This window comes from Astatotilapia calliptera, chromosome 5 (genome assembly GCF_964374335.1).
Source record: "Astatotilapia calliptera chromosome 5, fAstCal68.1, whole genome shotgun sequence".
NCBI classification, from domain to species: domain Eukaryota; kingdom Metazoa; phylum Chordata; class Actinopteri; order Cichliformes; family Cichlidae; genus Astatotilapia; species Astatotilapia calliptera.
Genome location: NC_137426.1, coordinates 18,818,286 through 18,841,566, shown reverse-complemented (window position 1 = coordinate 18,841,566; position 23,281 = coordinate 18,818,286). Strand labels below are relative to the sequence as shown.

At 38.7% G+C, this 23,281-nt stretch overlaps 2 protein-coding genes across 2 annotated transcripts; one reads left to right on the top strand and one right to left on the bottom strand.

Moving 5' to 3' along the window:
* Nucleotides 1-935: 935 nt before the first annotated feature.
* Nucleotides 936-13,846, bottom strand: LOC113022396 (sodium- and chloride-dependent GABA transporter 2-like). The gene is made up of 14 exons (XM_026167763.2): nucleotides 13,577-13,846; nucleotides 8,859-8,993; nucleotides 8,635-8,775; nucleotides 8,344-8,431; nucleotides 6,365-6,497; nucleotides 4,683-4,817; nucleotides 4,485-4,588; nucleotides 3,871-3,995; nucleotides 3,541-3,653; nucleotides 3,318-3,455; nucleotides 3,001-3,103; nucleotides 2,619-2,719; nucleotides 2,355-2,525; nucleotides 936-2,013 (listed from the first exon to the last, which is right to left on the bottom strand). The coding sequence occupies exons 1-14, from the start codon at nucleotides 13,749-13,751 to the stop codon at nucleotides 1,918-1,920; spliced, it is 1,758 nt and encodes a 585-aa protein (XP_026023548.2). The 5' UTR covers nucleotides 13,752-13,846; the 3' UTR covers nucleotides 936-1,917.
* Nucleotides 13,847-19,728: 5,882 nt separating this feature from the next.
* ppil1 (peptidylprolyl isomerase (cyclophilin)-like 1) lies at nucleotides 19,729-23,052 on the top strand. Its single transcript, XM_026167762.2, has 4 exons — nucleotides 19,729-20,276; nucleotides 20,495-20,649; nucleotides 22,388-22,456; nucleotides 22,777-23,052. The coding sequence occupies exons 1-4, from the start codon at nucleotides 20,221-20,223 to the stop codon at nucleotides 22,995-22,997; spliced, it is 501 nt and encodes a 166-aa protein (XP_026023547.1). The 5' UTR covers nucleotides 19,729-20,220; the 3' UTR covers nucleotides 22,998-23,052.
* Nucleotides 23,053-23,281: the final 229 nt, after the last annotated feature.

The window sequence follows — 23,281 nt, the reverse complement described above, 5'->3', positions numbered from 1 at the left end:
TTAATGCTGCTATCCTGTATATATTGTACATACTATTGTTTGAGTACTTACGATTGTTTTTTTGTACTTTTTATATTTTACATTTATATTTATTATTGAAACTTGCACCAAGGGAGTGGCACTCCAATTTCGTTGTACTCTGTACAATGACAATAAAGGCTATTCTATTCTATTCTATTCTATTCTATTCTATTCTATTCTATTCTATTCTATTCTAAGTGACACTGTCACGATCCTGGGTCTTTTAACCCAGCGTTTTGAGTTTTAGTTTATTTTGATGTTTATGGTTTGCTTAAGTTCATTTGTTTATTTAGATTCACTTTGTTTTTTCTACCCCTGTATTTATGTTCCCCTCACTATTTATTGTCATGTCTGCGTCCCATTATGTTTCCTGTTTTATTTTGAAGAGGTCTTGTGTTTCTATGTTCAGTGTGTTTAGTTTTACACTTCCCCTGTGACTTCGTTGTGTTCATGTGTGTCAGCTGTTTTCCCCATGTGTTCCCACTTCCCTCATTAGCCTCTTGTGTGTATTTAGTCCGTGTGTTTTCAGTCATTCCTTGTCAGGTCGACTGCTAGTCCACATCGTGTCACCGGGTAGCCACGCCAGTTCTCCATGTTTAAGGGTTTTTCATGTTTCATTTTAGTTCACCCAGTTCAGGTTATTATTTAGTTCACCCATGCCCTTCGTTTGTATTTATTTTGCCAGCGATAATAAACTGCTCGTTTTCTGTTAATCCACATCACATTTCACATTGTGTTTCGGTCTGCATTCAAGTCCTTTTTCACAACATATACAGTCTGCCTCAGCCAGACTGTGACAGATATAAAGTCACTGTACAGGCTATATACGCTGTGAATGGGTTTAACAAGAATGGCAGGTGGTCGTTTTTTGTAGTAATTTTTTTTCCATGCAAAATAAAAGCAAAGAAGCAAAATTACCCCCAAAATTATTTTATTATACAAATTTAAAGTCACATGTTGAATAAAAACCCTTAATCAGTACAAAAATACTTTAGAAAAAAGGAAAACTCTGAATTAAAGCGTTAAAAAAAATTGTGTTACAGATTCAAGCAAGTCCTAATACCTTTGTGGAGGATATACATATTTGGTGTATTATATTTAATAAAAATACATGAATTAGACCCTGAATAAATGTTAGCCACAGAAATTTACCTGTCATGCTGTCATGGTGCACATAGTCAGTGACCCAAACCCATTATGTTTATAGCTGTTCTAGAGTTCTTAATAGAAATGTAAATCCATGCGTAAATATAGAAGTAAAATAAAAAAGCTCTTAATACTACTTTAATCCAAGAAAATACTTACCCCTAAAAAATAACAAAGTAAAACTAGCTTATAAGATATTGTAGAATTATTGTATAAATTCAAGCAGGAAGCATCATTACACCTATGACAACTGTAAAAGAGGTACTGTATATTCATTTAAATTTATATGTAGTAAAAAAAATGCTATTTTTTCCTCCCAGTGAAAAACACAAATGAGAATTTGGAATGCTGATAATATGATGATAATCTTTATGGATAAAAGTACTGCACCACCTACATATTACACTTACAGAAAAGCCATGCCATGTAGCTCCTAGGACACAGCTTTTGTGCTGATGTTAATGCCAGAGGAACTTTGTCGTTCTGTACCACTTTGTCCTTTTAGCTTAGAGTTGAATATAGCAATGATGGCAGTGAATTTCAACACAATTTAATAAAAAAAAAACAAGCTTATTTTAGATCTTTGATCTGTCAAGCTGGTCTTTTTGTGTTAAAACAATTTGCTGTACTAAAAATGACCCACCATATAAAACCATGCAGTAAACAAGCTACTCTACATATTTTTGAAATAAAAAAAATTAAAGTTGCTCTTAAAGTTTGGATTTTTTAAAAATATGGTCATTTGCTCCATTATCGTGGACATGCAGTGAAGCTCGCCCTTTCTTTTGCTGTCACCTCTGCCATCACTGGAAGATCATCTGCTGGGCGGGAGCTGGTCTTAAGACGCTGGAAAAAGGCATTAAGATTGTCAATGAATATCACCAGGGGCATAATTTCCAGGGGGGTTAAGGGGGTTATTACCCTCCAATAATCAGACCCGACCAATATAACCTCTCCAATACAATTATGAATGACCTTTCATAGATAGGCTGTTGATTTTCTTTACTCATTTCAGGTATTACCAGCAAAATAGTTGCATGTTTAATCATCTGGGAATTTACCCAGATTTATTTATTTATTTATTTAGAGAGAGATCTTGACCCCTCCAATGTTCAGAACAAAGTTACGCCGATGAACATCACAGTTAGTTATTCAAATACAAAGCTGCCACTAGTAACATCACTGACCTGCCAGAGACTCCCTCTACCTTTGGCCAGTTTGTAGATCATAGTGACTGGGATCATAGAAAGAGACGACATGGCGAGGAACCAGCCAATCCAGTAAGCCCACCAAGGATACACGTAGGTGTTGTTGAATTTCAGTGGTGTGTAACTTATCAGCAAAAACACAAGGGTTCCCTTTAAAGGAAATCATCGTCAATAATAATCAGTGAAAGATGGAAATTATACAATATCGATAAACTATTTAGTCAGACTGCTTCAGATGCTTACACTGCAAATAAGAGGAGTGGCATACAGCCAGCAGTACTTGATTAGTGACAGAGGTTTGTAACCAATCATGTCCTCAATGTTGTCACAGAAGCGTTGAGCACCTAGGACAGAAGTATTTATTTAATTATTGTAAACAAAAAAGAAGCTAGGGCTATTTTTACCTGGGTTAGCATGCTCACAGTTGCTGCTAATTTCCAATTTGCAGCAACTATAAGCGCAACAATGCGTACTCTTTCCTGCACAAGGAGCTTGCTGTTGCTGCCTCCTCCACTTACATGTCTTTCCATGTCTGCACATTGAAGGGTGTGAACCTCCGTTTCTCTTTGGTTTCCATATATATATATATATATAAACAATTGTACCACTGACATTTATAACATACCATAGATCCATCCAATAATCACTGACTGGAAAATTGCCATCAGAAGAAGAGTGGGCCCACTGCATACATAGTGATCAAAGATCTGCAGAATGTATGCGCCAGCCTAAAATGAAAGCAGCGAATACAGTGGATTTGATTTATTTAAAAAAAAGTATTAGTGCAAACAACTCAAAATCCTGTTGATTTAATGGAAACAAAAACACATTTTAGGAGTGTACCTACTCTGTATTTTGTGTCATTTGACCATGCTGGAAAAAAATTTTACACAGTAAACTGATTACATTTGACCAACAATAAATGTGCTTCTGACAGCTCACCTCTGACACTAATAACAGACCAAACATATAGCAGAGCGCACAGATCAGCATCAGATAAAGCTCTCTGCGGTATCCTTTTCGTATCTGGGCTGGGTACACATCTGTTAACGAGGTCATGATGCTCTCGAGACCTGCAAACTGGAGAGTAACACAAAGACAGGTTAGTGTCAAGATAAGTTAAGCAAGAGATTTTTTACAAGACATAGGAAAGACTGAAGCTGACCTGGCCATCTATTCCCAGTAAGATGATCATGGTGAAAAAGCACACAGACCAGACCTGAGGCCATGGCAGCAGGGTCACAGCTTGTGGGTAAACTATGAAGACAAGTCCTGGACCTACAGAGTGAAACCAAGAACAAGTAAATCATGTCAGAGTGCCACAGTGTCTTCGGTTTACGGAGAAATGTTTAATGCATTTTAACATTTAGAAGGTTCCAGGCTTAATAATTGTCATGAGGAAAAAGATTATTTTTCAATTAACAATCTGTAACTTTAGAGAAAAAAAAAAACACATGCCAGTCTGAAATCTAACCAAGCAGGTGTGCAGCCTCACCTGATTCAGCAACTGTAGCAATGTCCACACCCTGTTTTTGTGACATGTAGCCCAAAACTGAGAAGATCGCAAAGCCTGATACGAAGCTGGTCCCACTGTTCAACAAGCAAAGATAGAAGGAGTCTCTGCAAATCAGAAACAAAGCTTCCTGTCTTTATTTGTGAATCGGTAACGTACAACAAGGACTGACACTGTGATAACAAGAAATTACTAAAACCTCCAAAAATGTCTCTCTCTGTGTGTGTGTCTTCTGTTCTTTGCCTATCCTGATGCACACTTATGTTTGGGGTTTTTGTGTGTGTGTGTTTGGGGTGTGTGTCATATTTATGGAAGTTGTGCTGATGTGAATTTAATTCTTCTTCATGCTGTATCTCACATTTTGTGTTGTTCCTGCATTATCACAACAGTGTTGGTCAGTGCTATTAAATTCTTTTGTTTGGGTGCAGGTTAAAGTTACATTGACTCATAGTAAGGGTTCGACACTTGTAATGAAAAAATTTAATTAAGATTTTGAATCTTTTACACAAGTCTTATTAACTGATAATTCTTTAGCATTAGGAATTAGCAGCTATAGTGATTTAAACCATCAAATTAGATCTTCATCAGGTAGTCACCTATAACAGTTATTGTTGTACTTGTTGTAGCTTCCAAGTGTAGTCAGGCATCCCAAACATATGGCATAAGAATAAAATATTTGTGTTCCAGCATCCATCCAGACCTGTAAACCAACAGAAGATTATTTTTCCAAAAATGCTGCTACTAAATGCTGTTATCGTGGCACAAAAATCAAAAGAAAATAGACTAAATAATACCTGTGGGTCAGCAAGCCGTGCCGGATTCGGATACAAGTAGTATTTGATCCCATGGAAAGCTCCGGGAAGGGTTATTCCTCTGACAAACAGCACAGCTAATGTGATGAAGGGGAATGTGGCTGTGAAATATGTAGCCTGTAAAAAAATAAAACGGGCAATACAAAAAGTACACCATAACTAACAATAGAGGGCATGGTAACATTTGCAAGGGGATATGTTGTGACAATGCTGTGATTTTGGCTGTGCAAACCTTTTTAAAAAATTTTCACCAATCCATCAATGTTACTTAATAAGACTATCTTTATTTATTGTTTTTACAATCTTGAATTTTCTAACTGTATCACTTCAGGAAAAAAGGCACCAGTGGATTAATTCAATTAACTCCAGTGATTTAGGAAGAAAATAAGTTACTACACGCTACAGTAGGTAATTATATGGCAGAGACAGCTGGGATCTATTGCACACGTCTCTCCCACAGAGAGATTTCCCAGTCAGCACTTCCAATTCACTTTCTCACAAATCACAAGCCTCACATGAGTCATGCCTATCCACTGAACGAGGCACACGAGAGTCTTCGCGTGTTTCATAACGTTTCGTCAAACTGTTGCTTTCTATATGAAATTAAACTCGCAACCGTATTTGACATTAGCTTGCTCGTGGCTGCTTTAAGTTTATATTTGAAAGATTCAAATTGTTCAGTTACTTTTTTTTATCGGTCTAGACAAAACAAACCTTTGGGTTATATAGACTGAATATGTTACATCACAACGTGTTTTTTTTCCCATGTATACGGGAGTTATTTTTTGTTTTTGTAGTTTATGTGAAAAAGGGGCCTGCTTTTTTCTTTACAAAGTAGTTTAACCAAACTTTTTTTTTTTTAAGTATCTCAGATAAGAGATAATCCTTTATTAGTCCCATACGTGGGAAATTTGTTGATATCTTAACATCTAAATTTAACCAAACTAGAATTGTGCCTTGGGTGGCTTCAGTGCGGCTGCTTCCTATTTTAACTAATCACCAGTAATTTCTTTAATACTGAGTCCAACAATCTGATTGCATGTGGCTGCAGGTCTGACACAACCACAACTGCATGACAACACTGTTATGTGTTGTGGTCTGCTTTGAAAGCTAAGCACACGTAACACTGAACTATTGGCTTGGCAGCAGCCCAAAAAAAAAAAAAACTGTGGCTGTCTGGGAGTTCTGGTCTGTTATTTTCCATGCCACACCTTAGTCACTCAGCCATTCTCAGTGAGGAAAAGTTGTTGTGGGTGATTTTAGAACAGGAGGGAAAGTGTTTCAGATTATTTATGACCCCTTCATCATCAAGTAACCACTGATTATAACGTTTTGTGAACTAGACATCCTGTACCATGTCTGTCATTGAATTTAAGTGCCAAACATTATCTTCTTTGTTAAGCATGCGGTGTGTGCTAAGTGGAACAAAAGTCTCCTAAAAGGGTTTTTAGTACTCAGCTGTAAAAGGCTGATGGGGGTTTTTCATCACCCTGCCGTGTAGGCTGGTCGGTGGGGGTGGGCTAGTAGGCGGGTGGGCGGGCATTGTGGTCACCCAAGTTTCTGAATGCAATAACTCAATAATAAAGCTAAGTAGGAGCTTCAAATTGATAATAGTGGTGTATCTACTACAAATCTCGGACACACATTTGTCATTTTAGTGTTACCTTTCCTGTGGATTTAACTCCCTTCCAGACACAAAAGTAGCAGATGACCCAGGCTAGAAGAAGGCACAGAGAAAGTTCCCACTGAATGTTTCCCAAGGCCTCTATGCCAGTGGATATGTTCAACACCCGACGCCTGAAAGATGACGCAGTGTTAGTTAGATGAATGGCCTTTTAAAGCAGTATGTGTTGTTGTGTAAAACTTCATCTTTGGACTGTAGTTACTAGTTAAGATTTTAATTTTTTTTTACCATTACTGTCATTACCTACACATATGTGTGAGTTTGGAGAGGGCTACAAAAATGGGCAACATGTGAGCATTGCGTGAGTTTGCATGTTGAAAATCCAATACCCAGGAACATTTATATCAGAAAAAATATTATTAGTTACATATTTGATTGACAAGTCACTGGGGCCAACATGAAAGACCTGATGAAGTTGAAGCTCATTAAACTATTCAGAATGATATATGCTTGAATGTGCAATTAAAATCACTTCACACCTTTAGTACACAGGTGTTTTCAATTATTCTGGTTGATTGATCCCATCTCAGTGCTGAGGGGGAGCTATGCTGACAGATGCTACAGCATATGCTGTTACACGTGAACTGTCTTGCTCAGGAAATATGAGTCTCTCAGATAAGGCAGAAGATCTGAATAAAACTTCATAATAGTGCAGATTAGGTAATTTCTTTGTTTTCACGTTGTGTTTGAAGGTGTTTTCAGTTAGGAGCAATCAGACATCTGTGTGGCGCTAAGAGGACTCACCAAACTACTAGGGGTGCAACAATACACAAAATTCTCGGTTCGGTTCAGTTCGATACTTTGGTGTCACGGTTCTATATTTTTTCGATACAAAAAAAATGTTCATTCTTTTTTAATTTGTCATTTATTAAAAGTATAAATATATATTTTAACTCAAAAGTACAGTTTTTAAATTTAATGTTGCTGAAACAACAAAGTAATAAAAAAAATAATCTATCTGATAGAGAAATCACTCATCTTTGGAAAAGAGAGTTTATTACAGAGAAATGGCTCTTTCCAAAATAAAAGCTATACTATACGCTTCTTCTGGGCTATATTCTCAGCAGCATATTAAACATATCAGGTCCCCATAAGGAGAATCATGTGCTAACGGCTGTCTAAATGACTCTGGTAAAGTTTGTAGCATGCATGCTTGTTGTTTTGTCTGCTTCCACTTGTCTTTGCACTAGAATGATGTCGGCGTAAATGTGCAGTCATATTCGTTGTGTTCCCACTAGTGCTGTCAGCGTTAATCTGAAATGACGTTAACGCCACAACACAGCAAATCTCCGTTAACGAGCTACCACGGATCGCCCCGTGCGTGGGGCTGGACGGTGTCAACACGTTAACGAGCTAACTGCGCTAACGCACTAGTTCCCACCCATGTAATTGAGCACTGCGTGGCACATCAAACATACTGTTTTACTTTTGTCCATGACGCGCTTACCTTCAGGGTCATACTTCACATGAAGAACAAAACAGTTCCAAAAGCCAGATCTGAATGAGGGTGGGGGAGGTTCAATTTGCCATGTTGCAAGGAGCTTAGCTTCTGTCTTGCTAGCTTGTGCTGCGCTCAGTGGATCTGCGCTGGACAGTGCAGCCTAGGCGGAGTAGTCGAACGCAGATCCACTGAGCGCTCAACACAGACAGCATCGTCAGAAGAAAAGTTGATAAAATAAATTAAAAATGTTGTATTGTTCGATACATATGCATACCGAACCGAAAGCAATGTATTGAACGGTTCAATATCGATACGAGTATCGTTGCACCCTTACAAACTACATGATAAAACTGGCAAATTTATCATAGCACATGCAAAGAAACACACGAAAGCAGTGTGGAAAAACAAAGATCTGATGTGGCTGTGGCATCGACATGCAGAGCTTTTATCTTTAGTATAGTATACCTATAGCTGAGCTTTCAAATGAAGTTTTATTAAAAAAACTCATGATAACTCACTGCCAAAATTCTATAACAGAAGATGATGAATTTACAGGTAAAGTCCAGTTGAGGGTGGCATTGTAGTTGTTTATTACCACACAACGATCTGAAATAGATTAAAACACAGTTAAAGATGACAAATCTTCAAAGGCTTGAATTTTATTTATGTCAGTTAAATTGCTTAAGCGAGATGTCACATTTAGAAACACAATGAAGTGACATTAACATTATCCATACTATTTTTAAGGCCACTGATTTTTTGGTGTATGCAAAGGCAGATAAAAGTATAATAGCAACATATGTATTTACTTGTATTCCATGTGTTATTACAGGTGGCCCATGGCAACTCTCCAGAGAAGGAAGAAAATAAGTAGAGAAAAGCCCAGGCTAAAATCACAATATAGCTGATGCCTCCGTAGAAAATGATCATTTGGCTTGCATATCCCATGCCTGGAAACAACAACTGTTAGCATTGCATTCTCTTACTTCTTCTTCATTGATCTGCTTCACCACAATTCCAGTGGTTAGCTCACCTTCAAACAAGGGGCAGACCTTCCTCCAGCACATGATTCCTCCCTGACTAGTGTACTGGCCCAGTGCCGTCTCCAGCACAAATAGAGGTATGCCACAAGTGAGAAGGAATAGGACGTAAGGGATGAAGAATGCGCCTGCAGGTGACAACAAACTACATTAGCACATGACTGGTATACTATATTGCAAAAATATTCATGTTCATCTTTCAAGACAATAAGTACTTACTTGGGCAATGCTAGGATATACTTTTGAATCATGAGAGAAAAATGCAGCTACAGAAACATGTCATATCTGTAGTTAGTAGACTATAAAGGTATTATGAGTGAACTGAAAAGAACTGGGCCCATGAGGGAACCTTGGGGTACACCACAAATGGTTTGTTTTTTGTTAATGGAAGTAGACTTTTCTGATTGGCTAGAATGGATGTCTCACTTGTATCCGCAGTGACACACAGTTACACACAGTTAGTTCAGTTCAGTTCAGTTCAGTTCATTTTTATTTCAAACATTTCAAACATGTGCCTTCACAATCATTACAAAATATCATTCCATTATTTGTTTGACTGGACCAGCTCTTTATCCTCTCAAGGATACTTGAGGGTGCATGGGAGTTTGCCCAACCAGTCTACATGTGTTTTGTGGACTTGGAGAAGGCATTCGACCGTGTCCCTCGGGGTGTCCTGTGGGAGGTGTTGCGGGAGTATGGGGTGTCTGGCCCATTGCTACGGGCCATTCGATCCCTATACAACAGTTGCAAGAGCTTGGTTCGCATTGCCGGCAATAAGTCGGACTCGTTCCCTGTGGGTGATGGGCTCTGCCAGGGCTGCCCTTTGTCTCCGGTGCTGTTCATAATTTTTATGGACAGGATTTCTAGGCGCAGCCAAGTGGCGGAGGGCTTTCGCTTTGGTGGCCTCAGAATCTCATCTCTGATTTTTGCAGATGATGTGGTTCTGTTGGCTTCATCGGGTGAGGGCCTCCAGCTCGCACTGGAACGGTTCGCAGCCGAGTGTGAAGCAGCGGGAATGAGGATCAGCACCTCCAAATCTGAGGCCATGGTTCTCAGCCGGAAAAGGGTGGAGTGCCCACTCCGGGTCGGGGATGAGTTCCTGCCCCAAGTGGAGGAGTTCAAGTATCTCGGGGTCTTGTTCGCGAGTGATGGGAGAAGGGAGCCGGAGATCGACAGACGGATTGGGGCTGCAGCTGCAGTAATGCGGACGCTGCACCGGTCCGTCGTGGTGAAGAGGGAGCTGAGTGTAAAAGCGAAGCTCTCAATTTACCGGTAGATCTACGTCCCTACCCTCACCTATGGCCACGAGCTGTGGGTAGTGACCGAAAGAACGAGATCGCGGATACAAGCGGCAGAAATGAGCTTCCTCCGAAGGGTGGCTGGCCTCTCCCTTAGAGATAGGGTGAGAAGTTCGGCCATCCGGGAGGGGCTCAGAGTAGAGCAGCTGCTGCTCCACATCGAAAGGAGCCAGCTGAGGTGGTTCGAGCATCTGACAAGGATGCCCCCTGGGCGCCTCCTGGGTGAGGTGTTCCAGGTATGTCCCACCGGGAGGAGGCCCCGGGCAGACCCAGGACATGCTTGAGAGATTATATCTCTCGGCTGGCCTGGGAACGCCTTGGTATTCCCCCGGATAAGCTGGAGGAGGTGGCTGGGGAGAGGGAGGTCTGGGCCTCTTTGCTTAGGCTGCTGCCCCCGCGACCCGGCCTCGGATAAAGCGGATGAAGATGGATGGATGGATGGATTATTTGTTTGAAAAGGAGTAGGCTGAAGTATTTACTTATTTGTCCCTACCCCCTCAAGTTTTACCTCTCATTCATTTAAATTTTTTTTGTCTTAAATTAAACAAACGACATATGAAACATATGAAGTAAAGCAAAACAAAACATACATAAATCAACAAAAGAAATTAGCAAGCCCCACCACAGTATAGTTTCTTTCATATGAAAAATACAGAATGTGTATATTTGCAGATACACAAGTTATGGAAAAACAAACAAACCAAAACAAAAAAACAAAAAAAGAACCGCAACACCATTACCAGCAACATTACCGTCCTGGGTTAACCCCGTTTTCTTCATTCTTATACTTATTTAAAATTAGGTTTTTATATTTTACTTTAAACTGTTTTATGTTTTTACTGTCTTTTATTTCTTCTGTTAGACTGTTCCATAATTTAACTCCTGCAATTGAGATTGACATAGTTCTTAAAGTTGTTCTAGCACTTTGTATTTTTAAATTCCATTTCCCTTTTAAGTTATACCCACCTTCTCTTTCTATGAACAATTTACAGATTTCTTTGGGAAGCAATTTATTTCTGACTTTATACATTATTTGCGCTGTTTTAAGCTTCACCAAGTCTTGGAATTTAATAGCTTGCATTTTGACAAAGAGTGCATTTGTATGGTCCCTGTACCCTACATTATTTATTAATCTAATGGCCCTTTTCTGTATTATAGTTATTGTTTGTGTGTTACTTTTGTATGTGTTTCCCCAGACCTCTACACAGTAGCTCATATATGGCAGTAGTAAAGCACAGTATAAAATGTGCAGTGCTTTCTGATCCAACATATGCTTTGCTTTCCCCAGGACGGCAATGCCCCGTGCCAATTTCCCCCGAACATAAGTAATGTGTGGCTTCCAAACAGAGCTTGTGGTCAATGATCACCCCAAGAAATTTTATTTCATTTACTCTTTCTAAATATACATTGTCAACACATATTTCTACTTCGATGTTTTTCTTTTGGTTTCCAAACAACATAAATTTGGTTTTATCTAGATTCAATGATAATTTATTTATATCAAACCACTTCTTTAATATCGTTAATTCCTGTGTGATCATCCCCAAAACCTGTGGCAATTCCACACCACACAGTTACACACAAGTGAATATTACTGTAACTATCTCTGACTGAATTTTCACACAGAGGACACAGTTGAAGGCAATTTGTCTGAATATAAATATATTTTATAGTCTATGTACTTTAGGAAAGGTTCAAAGCCTAAGGTGTAAAATACGGTGGTGCAGCGGCCCAGCTTTAAGCCGGACCTGCTGCCCTTTGCTTCATGTCTTCCCTTTCTCTCTCCTCATTTTGTTATCTATCTTAATTGTTTTATTTAGTAAAGTCCAAAAGGCCCCAAAAACAATCTTTTTAAAAAAAAGAAATTTGCATCTAGTTCATTAAAACACCTAGAGGACCTATCTTAAGATATCTTTTTGCAATGCACTTTTAATGAGATGACTATAAATTATAAGTTTTTGTCTGCACAATCTGACGTCATTTTGTGTTGATTTTATGCAAAGTATTTAAATTTCCAATCTTCTTACATTGAACAATGTTACAGTAAACAATATGACTAAATCAGTAGGGGTGCTTAACTTAACTATCAAAAGCTATACCCAGCCACTTACAGTGTCCTGTCCATGACACATCAAGATAAAGGAACTATTCATGTGGATTAGGAACACTGACAAACGACTGAAGCCAGCAGAATGTAAAAAATTATACACGGTTACAGAATCTGCTGCAGCATCAGTCTTTACATTATTATTTCTGAGATTCAGATTTTTTATAACTGCAGGGAGATGTTTATAAGTACAACAGTAGAAACCAGGTCAGGTTTCAGGATGATGCTGTTATAGTATGTAATAGTGTGTGGTCTAAAATAGGATGATTTAGAAAAAGACAGACACCTTTGAGATATCTCTGTTAGCTGATAGCTTAGATACACTCATATTTACATAATTCAATTGTTCAGCTATTTTTTATGAGGTAAGCTAATAAAGCCACAAGTATTTTTTATTGCTGTTGCCAAGCAGGATGCAGGATGATTCTTTCTGGTGCAGTTCACTTTCTTCCATTGTCAAATAAGTGTTACCTTGAACGACTATGTGTGATTCTTCTGTGACATAGGGCTTTTCTCAGTAAGAAAAAAAAAAGGATGGGAAATAAGAACCCTGAATTTATCACTTGTTATGGGGACACTTAATCAAATTGGAACAACGGCTGATAATGTCTATGAGCAGATTGTCAATTTCTCAAGGATAAAAGCTAGAACATTTAAATAATATCATCATTTTGCTATGGCTGAAAATAGTCGTTAGGCCTGAAGTTTATTTGTTTGAAATGCCTCTGACATATCTGTCCTCAAAGAAGGGGCAAATCACCAACTTTCAAATGAACATTTCCATCCCTAAGAGGTAAGTCAATAATATTTCATCTGTCTTTTGTTCGTTTGATTTCATTCGTTCATTTTTGGAACGTTATCATCAAAATCTGCCACGTGAAATGTTTACGATGTCCAGTTTGTTTCCAGTTTAGCACCATCACAGCTAGATATTTTTCATTCAAGTGGAGCAATGCTGAACTTAAAGGGCTTCAGCAAAGAATCTGATTGTGATTTTTGGCATGGACACAGACTGTTATTTTTATAGCCTTTTGTAACCTGTCAAATCCTTAATCAACAGGCAGACAGAGACATAGATGGATAGCAGATACACTTCACATTGGACAGTTTTAATCATTTGCAGCTTTTAACAAAACTTTGAATGAACGTATTTGGCAGTGAAAATAAATATCTAATTAAAGCCCATAATTGTGCTTTGGTAAATAATAAAAACATATCTTCTTAATTCCTTAAGAAAAAAACCCCACTATGATCAACCATAATACTACACTTTTATTAATTAAGAATAATGAATAGAAATACTTACCTCCACCATTCTTGTAGCAAAGATATGGAAATCTCCACACATTGCCTAGTCCAATAATAGCACCGGCCACAGACAGGATGAACTCCTTTTTGCTGCCCCACTTGCCACGCTCTTCAACAGTTTTTGAAGTGCTCTTTGTGGGGAGATGAAACAGCCTGCACAGAGAGTCTGCCATACTGCTGAGCAAGTGGTCTAATGGTAGTACTGGCAAAGACTCTTTAGTGTCTGGATTGACTGGCTGGGGACTGTCTTATGTAGATTTGTATTGGGTTACCTAATGCTTATCTAATTGATGACCTGCACGGCCACAAGGGGGACCTCTAGATTTATACCCAAAAGTAATTTCCCAGCATATAGCCGACAAACAGGAGAGAGAAGCACGTGTGACTAATCTCCTTTTGAGCATGGTATTGAAGGCTTAGAAAGCAGGGTTCACTGTCTCAAACCACCTATAAATGACTAACAACTACAGTAATAGTGATAGTTTAACCAAGTTAAAAACAGAGATTAGCCTCCTCTCAGTCTTCTTGCATTCATGTATATTGTTATACATTATTACAGTTTTGTGTAATAAAACAAGGATCATGCAGGGAATTTCCAATACTTAATACTGAAGCCCCCAAGAGAGTCTTTGCCAGGAGGCCAAGAATTTCTAAAGCCTCATTAGATGCCGTTTTCTGTGTGCTGTGCTGTGTACATTTCGTTCCATCAGCTAAATGCCTAAGCACCATGTTGTCTTCTTAATAATGAAGACTTATAGATATTTTGTTTATTTTTAGAGGGAAATTTGGGACTCTTCTACTGTGAAGCTATACTGTAGTGTACACACTGCAGCATGCGGTTTTGCATTGTCTTAAAGAAATATGCAAGGCCTACTTCAAAAAAGATCGTTGAGGGGAGCATAAGTTGCTCTAAATAATGTATAGACCTTTCAGCTCTGTGCCTTTCCAGATGTGCAGTTTGTAATTAAGTAATTAGCATCTTATTTCCTGTGCAAGCAGTAAAGACACACTCACTTTTTCACAGGGCTACATAAAGTCTGGTGAAAACTTTATTTTCACGTGACCATATGTGACAAAAGCTTCCTTGCAAGTGGGTAGAAGCAACCTTAGTGGGATTCAGCTTCACACTGGTCAGTAAGCATGTCATGTAAAATATATATTTTTAAAGCAGGCCTCAGGTTTTGCCCACTAAATGACCCACAATGCCCTTTAAGATGACGTTTCTATAGTCTTAGTGTAGTCTTTCTTATCTGAATCTGGAGAGAGCTGCTTTAGCCTCATCTGGATAGATGAGCTGACATAGAAACAGAAATATGTCCAGTAAGAAAATTAACTTCAAAACTAGGTAGCAGAGCATCTTTACACAGTCATTCAGAGTTGTTCTCAGGGTTCTCCTGGCTGCCTGAAACATTTCTGCTCATTCTTGATAAAGTGAACCTTGAGCTCACATTATTTATAAACACTCTAAACATCACTCTCACATCAGAATATGTGCCCATAATTATGTGCTAGAAAAGTTTCCAGTGCACAGTTGAATCCAAATGGTACACAGGCGTGTAGAAAGTTGTGAGGAACACAAGTTCTTGTTCTATGTAGAGAAATCAATCTTTAGTAAGGATTTGTAGAAGTAATATTTCACTTGGGGATAAATTTTCTTTCTACATGTGAGTGTCTGTATAAGCTCACTCACTCAGGTAGGTTGGTGAACTTTAATGGTGTAGCTGTTATTCCTCACAGTGTGTTTGTGCTCAGGATGCACAGCACTTTTTGCATTTGGCTCTATTTTGATGATGTCCTTTTGCAGTTTCTGCAACAGGTAGCAGACCTGGTGCAATAAACTTTAGTGATGTGGTATCTTTAACAGGACTGGTTTTCTCAATTTCAGATTAATTGATGGATATGTATTCTATTGTGATAATAAAGTTAAACTCAACCATTTGTCACCATATCTGCAGGAGTTGATTTTGATGAGGTTAATGTTAAAAGGTTCCTGTTCTTCTTACTGTGACACATGCTGAGCAAACACAACAAAAATAAAAAACTTTTTATTTACTTTTAACTTTTTGGATAAACTAAATTGTCTATGTTTAGGAAACGAAATATATGACTTTGATTTTTCAGCTGTTAATGTTTTCTATTTCATGTATCACTTTATATCTATGTTTTCTTCTACTTCCCTCCTAACTTGTCCTAGTATTATGTTGCCTCCAAGTATCTAGTAACTAAATTACTCGTATTCATTTCCATCATTTCTTCTCATCAAGGACTATTTATGAGCATCTCACTATTTCAAAGTCACAGCAGGGGGCACCTCAGGATCTTTGATACCTCTCTCTGAGTGGAGACTGATACTTTCCTCCTTCGCTGCCAGTGTTGGCTCTTCAGCTTTCCCACAAGTGCTTTGCTCCTTTTGGCAAATTCTCTTTGATTAAGCAGTGAAACAAGTATTCAGAAAATAAAATTAAGTTTTGATACCACAAAGTTAAAATATTCCTTTACAAATAAAAATCCTGCATGCATAATTTAAATTCAGTTCAATTCAATTGTATTTATATAGCGCTAAATGAAAACAACAGTCACCTCAAGGTGACTGTTGTATCGATTTGATGCGTAGTTAATGCTTAGTTAACAAAAAGAACAATTAGAACTCTTAATATTAACAATATCAAATAGAAATCAAAAACATAGTATGTATCATATGAAAAACAAGTACAGTGTGGTGCAAAAGTCTTGAGCTGCTCGTCATCTCTTTATGTTTTGCTAGGGCATTGGTAATAGGTGTAGCAGTTAATTAAAACATGCGAACATGTGAGGCAAAAACAGGGTTTGAGCTTGAAAATCAATATTTTCAGCTTTATTCTTCAACACGGTCTGAATTCTCTTAGGCAGACCTTCTTATAATTTCTTTAAGTAGTCTTTAGGAATAGTTCTCCAGGCTTCTTGAAAGACATTCAAAGCTCTTCTTTGAATGTTGGCTGCCTTTTGTTCTGTTATCTGTCAACATGATCCCACGCTGCTTCAATATTGTTGAAGTCCAGGCTCTGGGGTGGTCAACTGCCAGATGGAGACGTGTGATTCGTCACTCCAGAGACCACATCTCCACTGCTCTAGAGTGCAGAGACATTCCCTCTTGTCCCACTTTGTTATAATACCACTAACAGCTGATTGTAGAATATTTAGTAATGAGGAAATTTCACGACTGGACTTGTTGAATTTTGCTTTCTACCAGAAAATCTTGAAAGAGAATGTCTATCAATTCATCCCCTGAAGCTCAAGTGCAGTTTGGCTATGCAAGCCCACATGTGAATGCCTTAAAAAAATGAATATTTTAGAGTGTCTTAGTCAAATTCTTTACTTAAATCAGGGTGAGATGCATCGTCTGGACCTTAAACGGGACTGTTCATGCTCAAAAGGAGAAGAGTGGGTCAATATTCCTTCGCAGTCATGTAAAAGCTTGATTGGAGTTCTTGCTGCCAAACCTTTAAAAAAAATCTTTTCTGTACATATTTGTGAACATATCTGTTCACAAATATGATATGTTCACAAATATGATATGTTCACATATCTGGGTCGATTCCAAAAGTTAATCTTTCTGATTAATTGAAACTCAGGTAAAATTTTTAATACAAATTGGTCCATAACTTTTTTCAGCAATCCTTTGTAACTAACAAACCAAGAAACAAGCAAGCAGACAAAGTGAACCAATCACATGACTACTTCAGTGGAGGTAATAAGTTTGAGAGATAATAGATATTTGTGACCACTGACGAAAACTGGCATAACTTGAAGGAGCCAATAGCATTAACACTGAAGGATGTTGTGGGTCCAAAGATGTCCAGTTGTGAGAACTGTTTCTTTGGAGAGACTTTAAAGATGGGAAGGAGAAGACACACAGGGAACAATGGCCAGACATGAGAAGCAAACACAAGATGCACTGAGAGTATTTTTAAGTAAAGTGGGCCAGTTGACTGGAGGAAGTAAAGCAGTGGAGCTTACTCCTTTATAAGGGTTTCACTCACTCCAAGGTGATGTTTGACAGTGTGCACAGGCCTTGACTTGGTCAGTAAAGGCCTTTTACTACTGAAAAAAAGCTATGTGAAGGGTGTACTGAAGTGCCAGGATAACACCCTATAATATACTTGACATATTCATACCAGCAATAATTGTTTCTGAACTGGAGATAAATGTTTTCCTGTATTGGATATCGGTACATTGATAATAAGTTTACCTCTTTCCATCAGTCCCACATTAGATACCACTTTCCTTTGCCCCATTTTCTTTACTTCCCTCAAGTCAGTATATCCTACCTGTCACCATTTACTTCTGGAGAGGTTTTATAGCTCTGGCGACCTCTAAAGCAGGAGACACAGGTAAAGGGAATATCTTTGAATGACACTGTTGTAGAGCGGTTAGATATGTAAACCAGACTGGACATGTTCTCTGATTCACAAGAAGCACATCGAGATAAAGGGTAAGTCACATGGAAAGCAAAGCTAGCTACACTAGAGAGCCTGAACGATACTCCAATTGACAAAAGATCTGATGGAGAGCGAGTAAAAGAGTTCATCCTTAAATAGTCCAAGTGAGTGAACAGTGAGTTACAATCAGATGTGCCAGCCAGGGAACCAGGGGAAACCTGCAGGTAGTGACACCTCTAGGGAACACAGGAAATTAATGAGAGATAGAGGAGGCAGAGAGAGAGAGAGCCATGGAAGGGGGGAAACAGATGGAAAAGATGGGCAAGCAGATACCATGACAACTTCTCTCACAGCCACATTCGAAGTATTTGAACTCTTGCTCTTTAGCACTGCTTTTATGGTGCCAGTAAATACCAGTCATCACAGAGAGGCTTGGGTAGAAGAACTGGGCAGTCCAGTATCAAATGAACGGTGGGAAGAAGGCCAATGAAGCTTGTTTGAAACCCAACCACAATTCATGAATTATGGTGCTATGTTGACATTTCTCTGTGCAAGTAATAACATTTCTCCCTTTGTTTGTGTTCGTGACCTTCCTGGTGGAGCAGGCAGCCTAACTTTTATGATTATTTTGTATTTTCTCCTGTTGAGGAGCAGTTTTAGACAGGGTCAACAAGGGGTGCTAGAATCACCCAGTGACCATCATCAACAAGCCTGGGATGAATGGGAGAGTAAACTCAAAGCTGGTTAAGGAAGACCTTCAATTCAAATCCTGCTTTGACATCATGAACCAGAACATGTATTACAATGCTTTTAAGAATACTTCCAGAAATAAAAATGCACCGAAGGACATAAGATGTTGATTCAGAGGCAGAGATTTCTTCAGAAAAGAGGCAGGACAGACTGTCCACACGTCTGTCCATGTGTCTGTCCTCTCACCTCCATAAAGCTTAAAAAGCTTAAACGGGAGAGATGATGGGATCAAATCTGAGTTTAAAAGACAACATTTTATTAAAGTGAAACAAGTGATAACTACAAATGCAGAGTAATGTCAGTATAATTTTTGGACAATGATGTAATTTGGTAATTTTTATCTATCAAGACATTTAAGTTAAATTAATATGACATATACGACAAATAAAATCTTTTCAGCTTCAACCGAAGTCATTAAACAAAAATCTGGGATTCATATGTAAGCAGCTTATGCTGTAGCTGAACAGTGTAGACTTGCTGTAGGCATGCTGTGCTAGACAGACGTGACGTCTGTCTAGCACCTGCAGCTCACTTCTCATGTTGCCACTATATTTTCCAGCTGCTTATTTAGCATTAGGAGCTGTAAGCTGCAAACTAGGAGAGTGGGTCCAGCAGATTCCAGGCGCAACATCAGAGGTCTCTGTCCAGTTAAGATACTACGTAGCAATACACACACACACACACACACACACACACACACACACACACACACACACACACACACACACACACACACACACACACACACACACACATAACCACACATACCCTCTCCCCCAGTTTTTAAATGATGTCTTTGCTCTTTTCCTTTTTCAGGCTCGGTTGGATCAGCACCCCCTGAGGCTGGCTCTGCGTCTCTTCTTACAATCTTACCAGGGATCCTTCAGTTGCATAAGATACATGTGTTACTGCACCTTGGAAGCACTTTATTAGTAATGACATAAACTACTGCTGCTATTATTACTACTACAGGGGATGATAATGATATGAATTTCTTTTGTTAAATGTATTTACTATATCATACATATTTAGAAATCTCTTTAACTACATTATCAAGACAAAATGTATTTCCAGATAACCAAACTTTAAGACAGGGTCCTTTTTCTTTCTTACAAAGTAAAGCGTAAATGACAGTGAAATGTGGTTTGTAATGTAGTTTTTCAGTTTATTCTTAGTAACAACACTGTTAAAAAGTCGTCTGTTAATCTGAACTTCTGAGAAGCTGATGCTGGTAAAGAATGCTAAACGTAAGCAACACAATAAAAAAAAGGGGTGGTATCATTTAGTTCGTCCAGCAGATGGCAGCCTTTCTCTAACATTCAAAGGAAATGCTCGGCAAACCACAGAAGAAGAAACTCCTTTTGAAATGTGTTGAATGAATTCACTGGGCTAAGAAATTCCTGGCTACTTATTAGAACTTAAGTTTAACGAAACATTTTTTCACAACTGTTGTAGCTTACGGTTTGAGGTGATAATGTCGGGGATTCCTCCGGACACATGGCAGCCTCCCACAGTGGCTTTGGAGACGACGTAAGTCCCCAATGAAACACTGGATGCTAACTCAGCTAGCTTTGAGGAACCTGAAGTGTTGGTGTCTGTTGCGTTAATAAATTTTGCATATTTTATTTTTTCACAATCTTTTTAACAAACCCCATGAAGCATAGCACGTTTCCGCTAAAAACTAGTTTAAGAGACAGCCTTTGTTATTCAGAGCCGCTAAAGACATGCTAACTGGCCGTGCGTTGCAGGATGGGGACTGTTGTGGTGGAGCTGTACTGGAACCATGCACCAAAGACCTGCAAGAACTTCGCAGAGCTGTCCAGAAGAGGCTACTACAACAACACCAAGTTTCACCGGATCATCAAAGACTTCATGGTGCAGGGAGGAGATCCCACAGGAACAGGTGGGTTCGTCACAGATAAGTGTTTGAATACCACTGTCCACATGTTAGGGTAACAGGTTCATGATTTGAGTAGGCTAAATGCTACTTAAGGGTGTCTAGATTACTAAACATGTCAGTCACTTTAACATGAAGCTAAGTAAATGTAGATGTCTTTCGTATTGTTCCAATTTACAATGTGTTGTGTTTTTTTCCCCTCCCCTAATACACTGACATGACTGTTTTATGACTGTGCACAAAGCAAACTCCATAAATGAAGTTTTGGTGTTGATGCTGCCCAATATTACATTCCCGCTCATTTGGCTGTAAACCAGCCAGGTTCCAAAATTCTTATATGGAATCATGAGGGCTGTTGAAGCAGCATATTAATGCTCGTAGTTTTATAATCAGTCAGAACTCTTAATATAGATCCAGTGTTCAGGTGATTCACATGACTTTTAACCAGATGCTTTGTTTGTTAATACAGAACTTCATTAAACGGTGTGTTTGCATATGCAAATAATATTTACAGATGCTTATAATACTGTATATTTTACAGTTCTTCTTTTTCTTTGCCATCAAAAGCATGTCTGTATTTTTCCAAGAAAAATATGTAATTTTCTTAATATTGAATCCTCTTTTATACATACTAATCAGCCACTTTATTAGGCACACCTTGCTAATACTTGGTTGGAGCCCCTTTTGCCTAAAGAACTGCCTTAATTCTTCATGGCACACGTTGAACAAGATGTTGGAAACATTCAGCTTTGTCCGCTGGACATCTACTATTGAAGCTCAACTTTCATCAATGATGCTGTATTTCAGGGGTCTCAAACTTGAATGAGCTGTGGGCCACTGCAGGCACGGTCATCTCATGTGAGGGCCACTTTAGTGTTGAAGTAGTACAAAAAAACAAACAAACAAGAAAAACCCACAAGTATTTCTGAAACTATAGTGTGTGTGGGGGGGGGGTTTGTTTTGTTAATTTCAAATATTGTATAACAAGGTGCTGTATTTGAGCACAGTGATCTCGTTGTAATGTAAATCAAGCCAATTTCAGGCTATCTGAGTTTTGTGATAAGGTGCATTATCCTACTGGAAGCAGCCATCAGAATATGGGTAACACTGTGGCTATAAAGCGATGGGCATGGTCAGCAATAATAGTCAGGCAGGCTTTGACTGCTGAAAGATGTTCACCTGGTACTAATGTGCCAACAAAATATCTCCCACACCATTAACACCAGCTGTGTGAATTGTAGCCTCAGTTTCATGTTTTTAACTAACAGGAGTGGCACGCAGTGTGATCTGCTGTATCCCGTCTGCTTCACGCTTCAATACGCTGTGTTCTGCATACCTTGGTTGTTGTTATTTGAATTACTGTTGGCTTCATATCACTTAAAGAGGTCTGTCCGTTCTTATCTGACCTCTGGCATCAACGAGGCATTTTTGCCCAGAGAATTTTCTCTTTTACAGACTGTAAACCCTGGAGATGGTTGCGTGATCAGCAATTTTGAAGTACTCCTGCTAAGTTCAAAGTCACTTAAATCACCTTTCTTCTGCATTCTGATGCTCAGTTTAAACTTTATTGTCGTCTTGAACACGTCTACAGTTACTGCTATGTGATTAGGTTTTTAGATTAATGAGTAGTTATATGTATACCTAATAAAGTGGCCCTGTCACTACTGTCTGATTAATTTCACATGTTCATGGTCTTCAGAAAACTCATCCAATGCGCCACTTGTAATGTTTGTTTTCCAAACAGGTCGAGGTGGTGCCTCCATTTTTGGCAAACAGTTTGAGGATGAACTACGCCCAGAACTAAAATTCACAGGTAATGCACGTAGAAGAAGCTTTTATAGGCTTATAAAGACAGGCTCTGGAGCAAATCCTTCAAATCATTTGTGTGTGTCAGTACTGATGTCTTAATCTGGTATTTGTATGCACATGTTCACATATGGACGCTTTATTTTTAGATTCAAATCTTCAGTAGAGTTCATGTATACCAATAACTTGTAAAGGTTTCTGGTGTTTTTGAAACATTTCTTTAGTTCACAGCTGAATAAACTGAGTCCAGTGATCCCGATAAATACCTGTGTGATAACTGATAGTGAGGACATTTATAATTTCTCATTATGTCTCTGTGCCTGTTAGGTGCTGGTATTCTAGCGATGGCCAACGCGGGGCCGGACACCAATGGCAGTCAGTTCTTCCTCACCCTCGCACCCACTCAGTGGTTAGATGGAAAGCACAGTATTTTTGGAAGAGTGTGTCAGGGAATGGGAGTGCTGAACCGGATTGGGATGGTGGAGACGAACAGCCAAGATCGTCCAGCTGATGATATCAAAATTCTCAGAGCAAATGTATCCAGTTAAATGAAACTTTTGTTTGTTTGGTTGCTTTTTTTAAATAAATATCTTTTTAATGTAAGTAAAATGTGTTTTCTTCAGCTGTGCAAATAACCTGTAGACAATATTAATCCACCAAACTATTAGACATTCCTACTTAGTTATCACTATCAAAACAAATTCCGTTTTAAAGCCAAATTGATTATTACAATGTGTATTGGTTATAAGTTTTAACTCCGCAAGGAACAAGAATAAAACCACGAGAGCAATTAAATGACGAGCAGCATCAATCAAATATTGATTACTGCATA

What these genes read in the sequence shown, in the direction of transcription:
- LOC113022396 (XM_026167763.2), bottom strand. Translation starts at nt 13,751, where the DNA reads ATGGCAGACTCTCTGTGCAGGCTGTTTCATCTCCCCACAAAGAGCACT. An exon ending in GGTCTGCCCCTTGTTTGAAG is followed by an intron (nt 8,776 to 8,858) that starts GTGAGCTAACCA and finishes TGTTGTTTCCAG; the next exon opens with GCATGGGATATGCAAGCCAA. An exon ending in TGCTACAGTTGCTGAATCAG is followed by an intron (nt 3,654 to 3,870) that starts GTGAGGCTGCAC and finishes TTCACTCTGTAG; the next exon opens with GTCCAGGACTTGTCTTCATA.
- ppil1 (XM_026167762.2), top strand. Translation starts at nt 20,221, where the DNA reads ATGTCGGGGATTCCTCCGGACACATGGCAGCCTCCCACAGTGGCTTTG. An exon ending in ACAGTGGCTTTGGAGACGAC is followed by an intron (nt 20,277 to 20,494) that starts GTAAGTCCCCAA and finishes CGTGCGTTGCAG; the next exon opens with GATGGGGACTGTTGTGGTGG. An exon ending in AGGAGATCCCACAGGAACAG is followed by an intron (nt 20,650 to 22,387) that starts GTGGGTTCGTCA and finishes TTTTCCAAACAG; the next exon opens with GTCGAGGTGGTGCCTCCATT.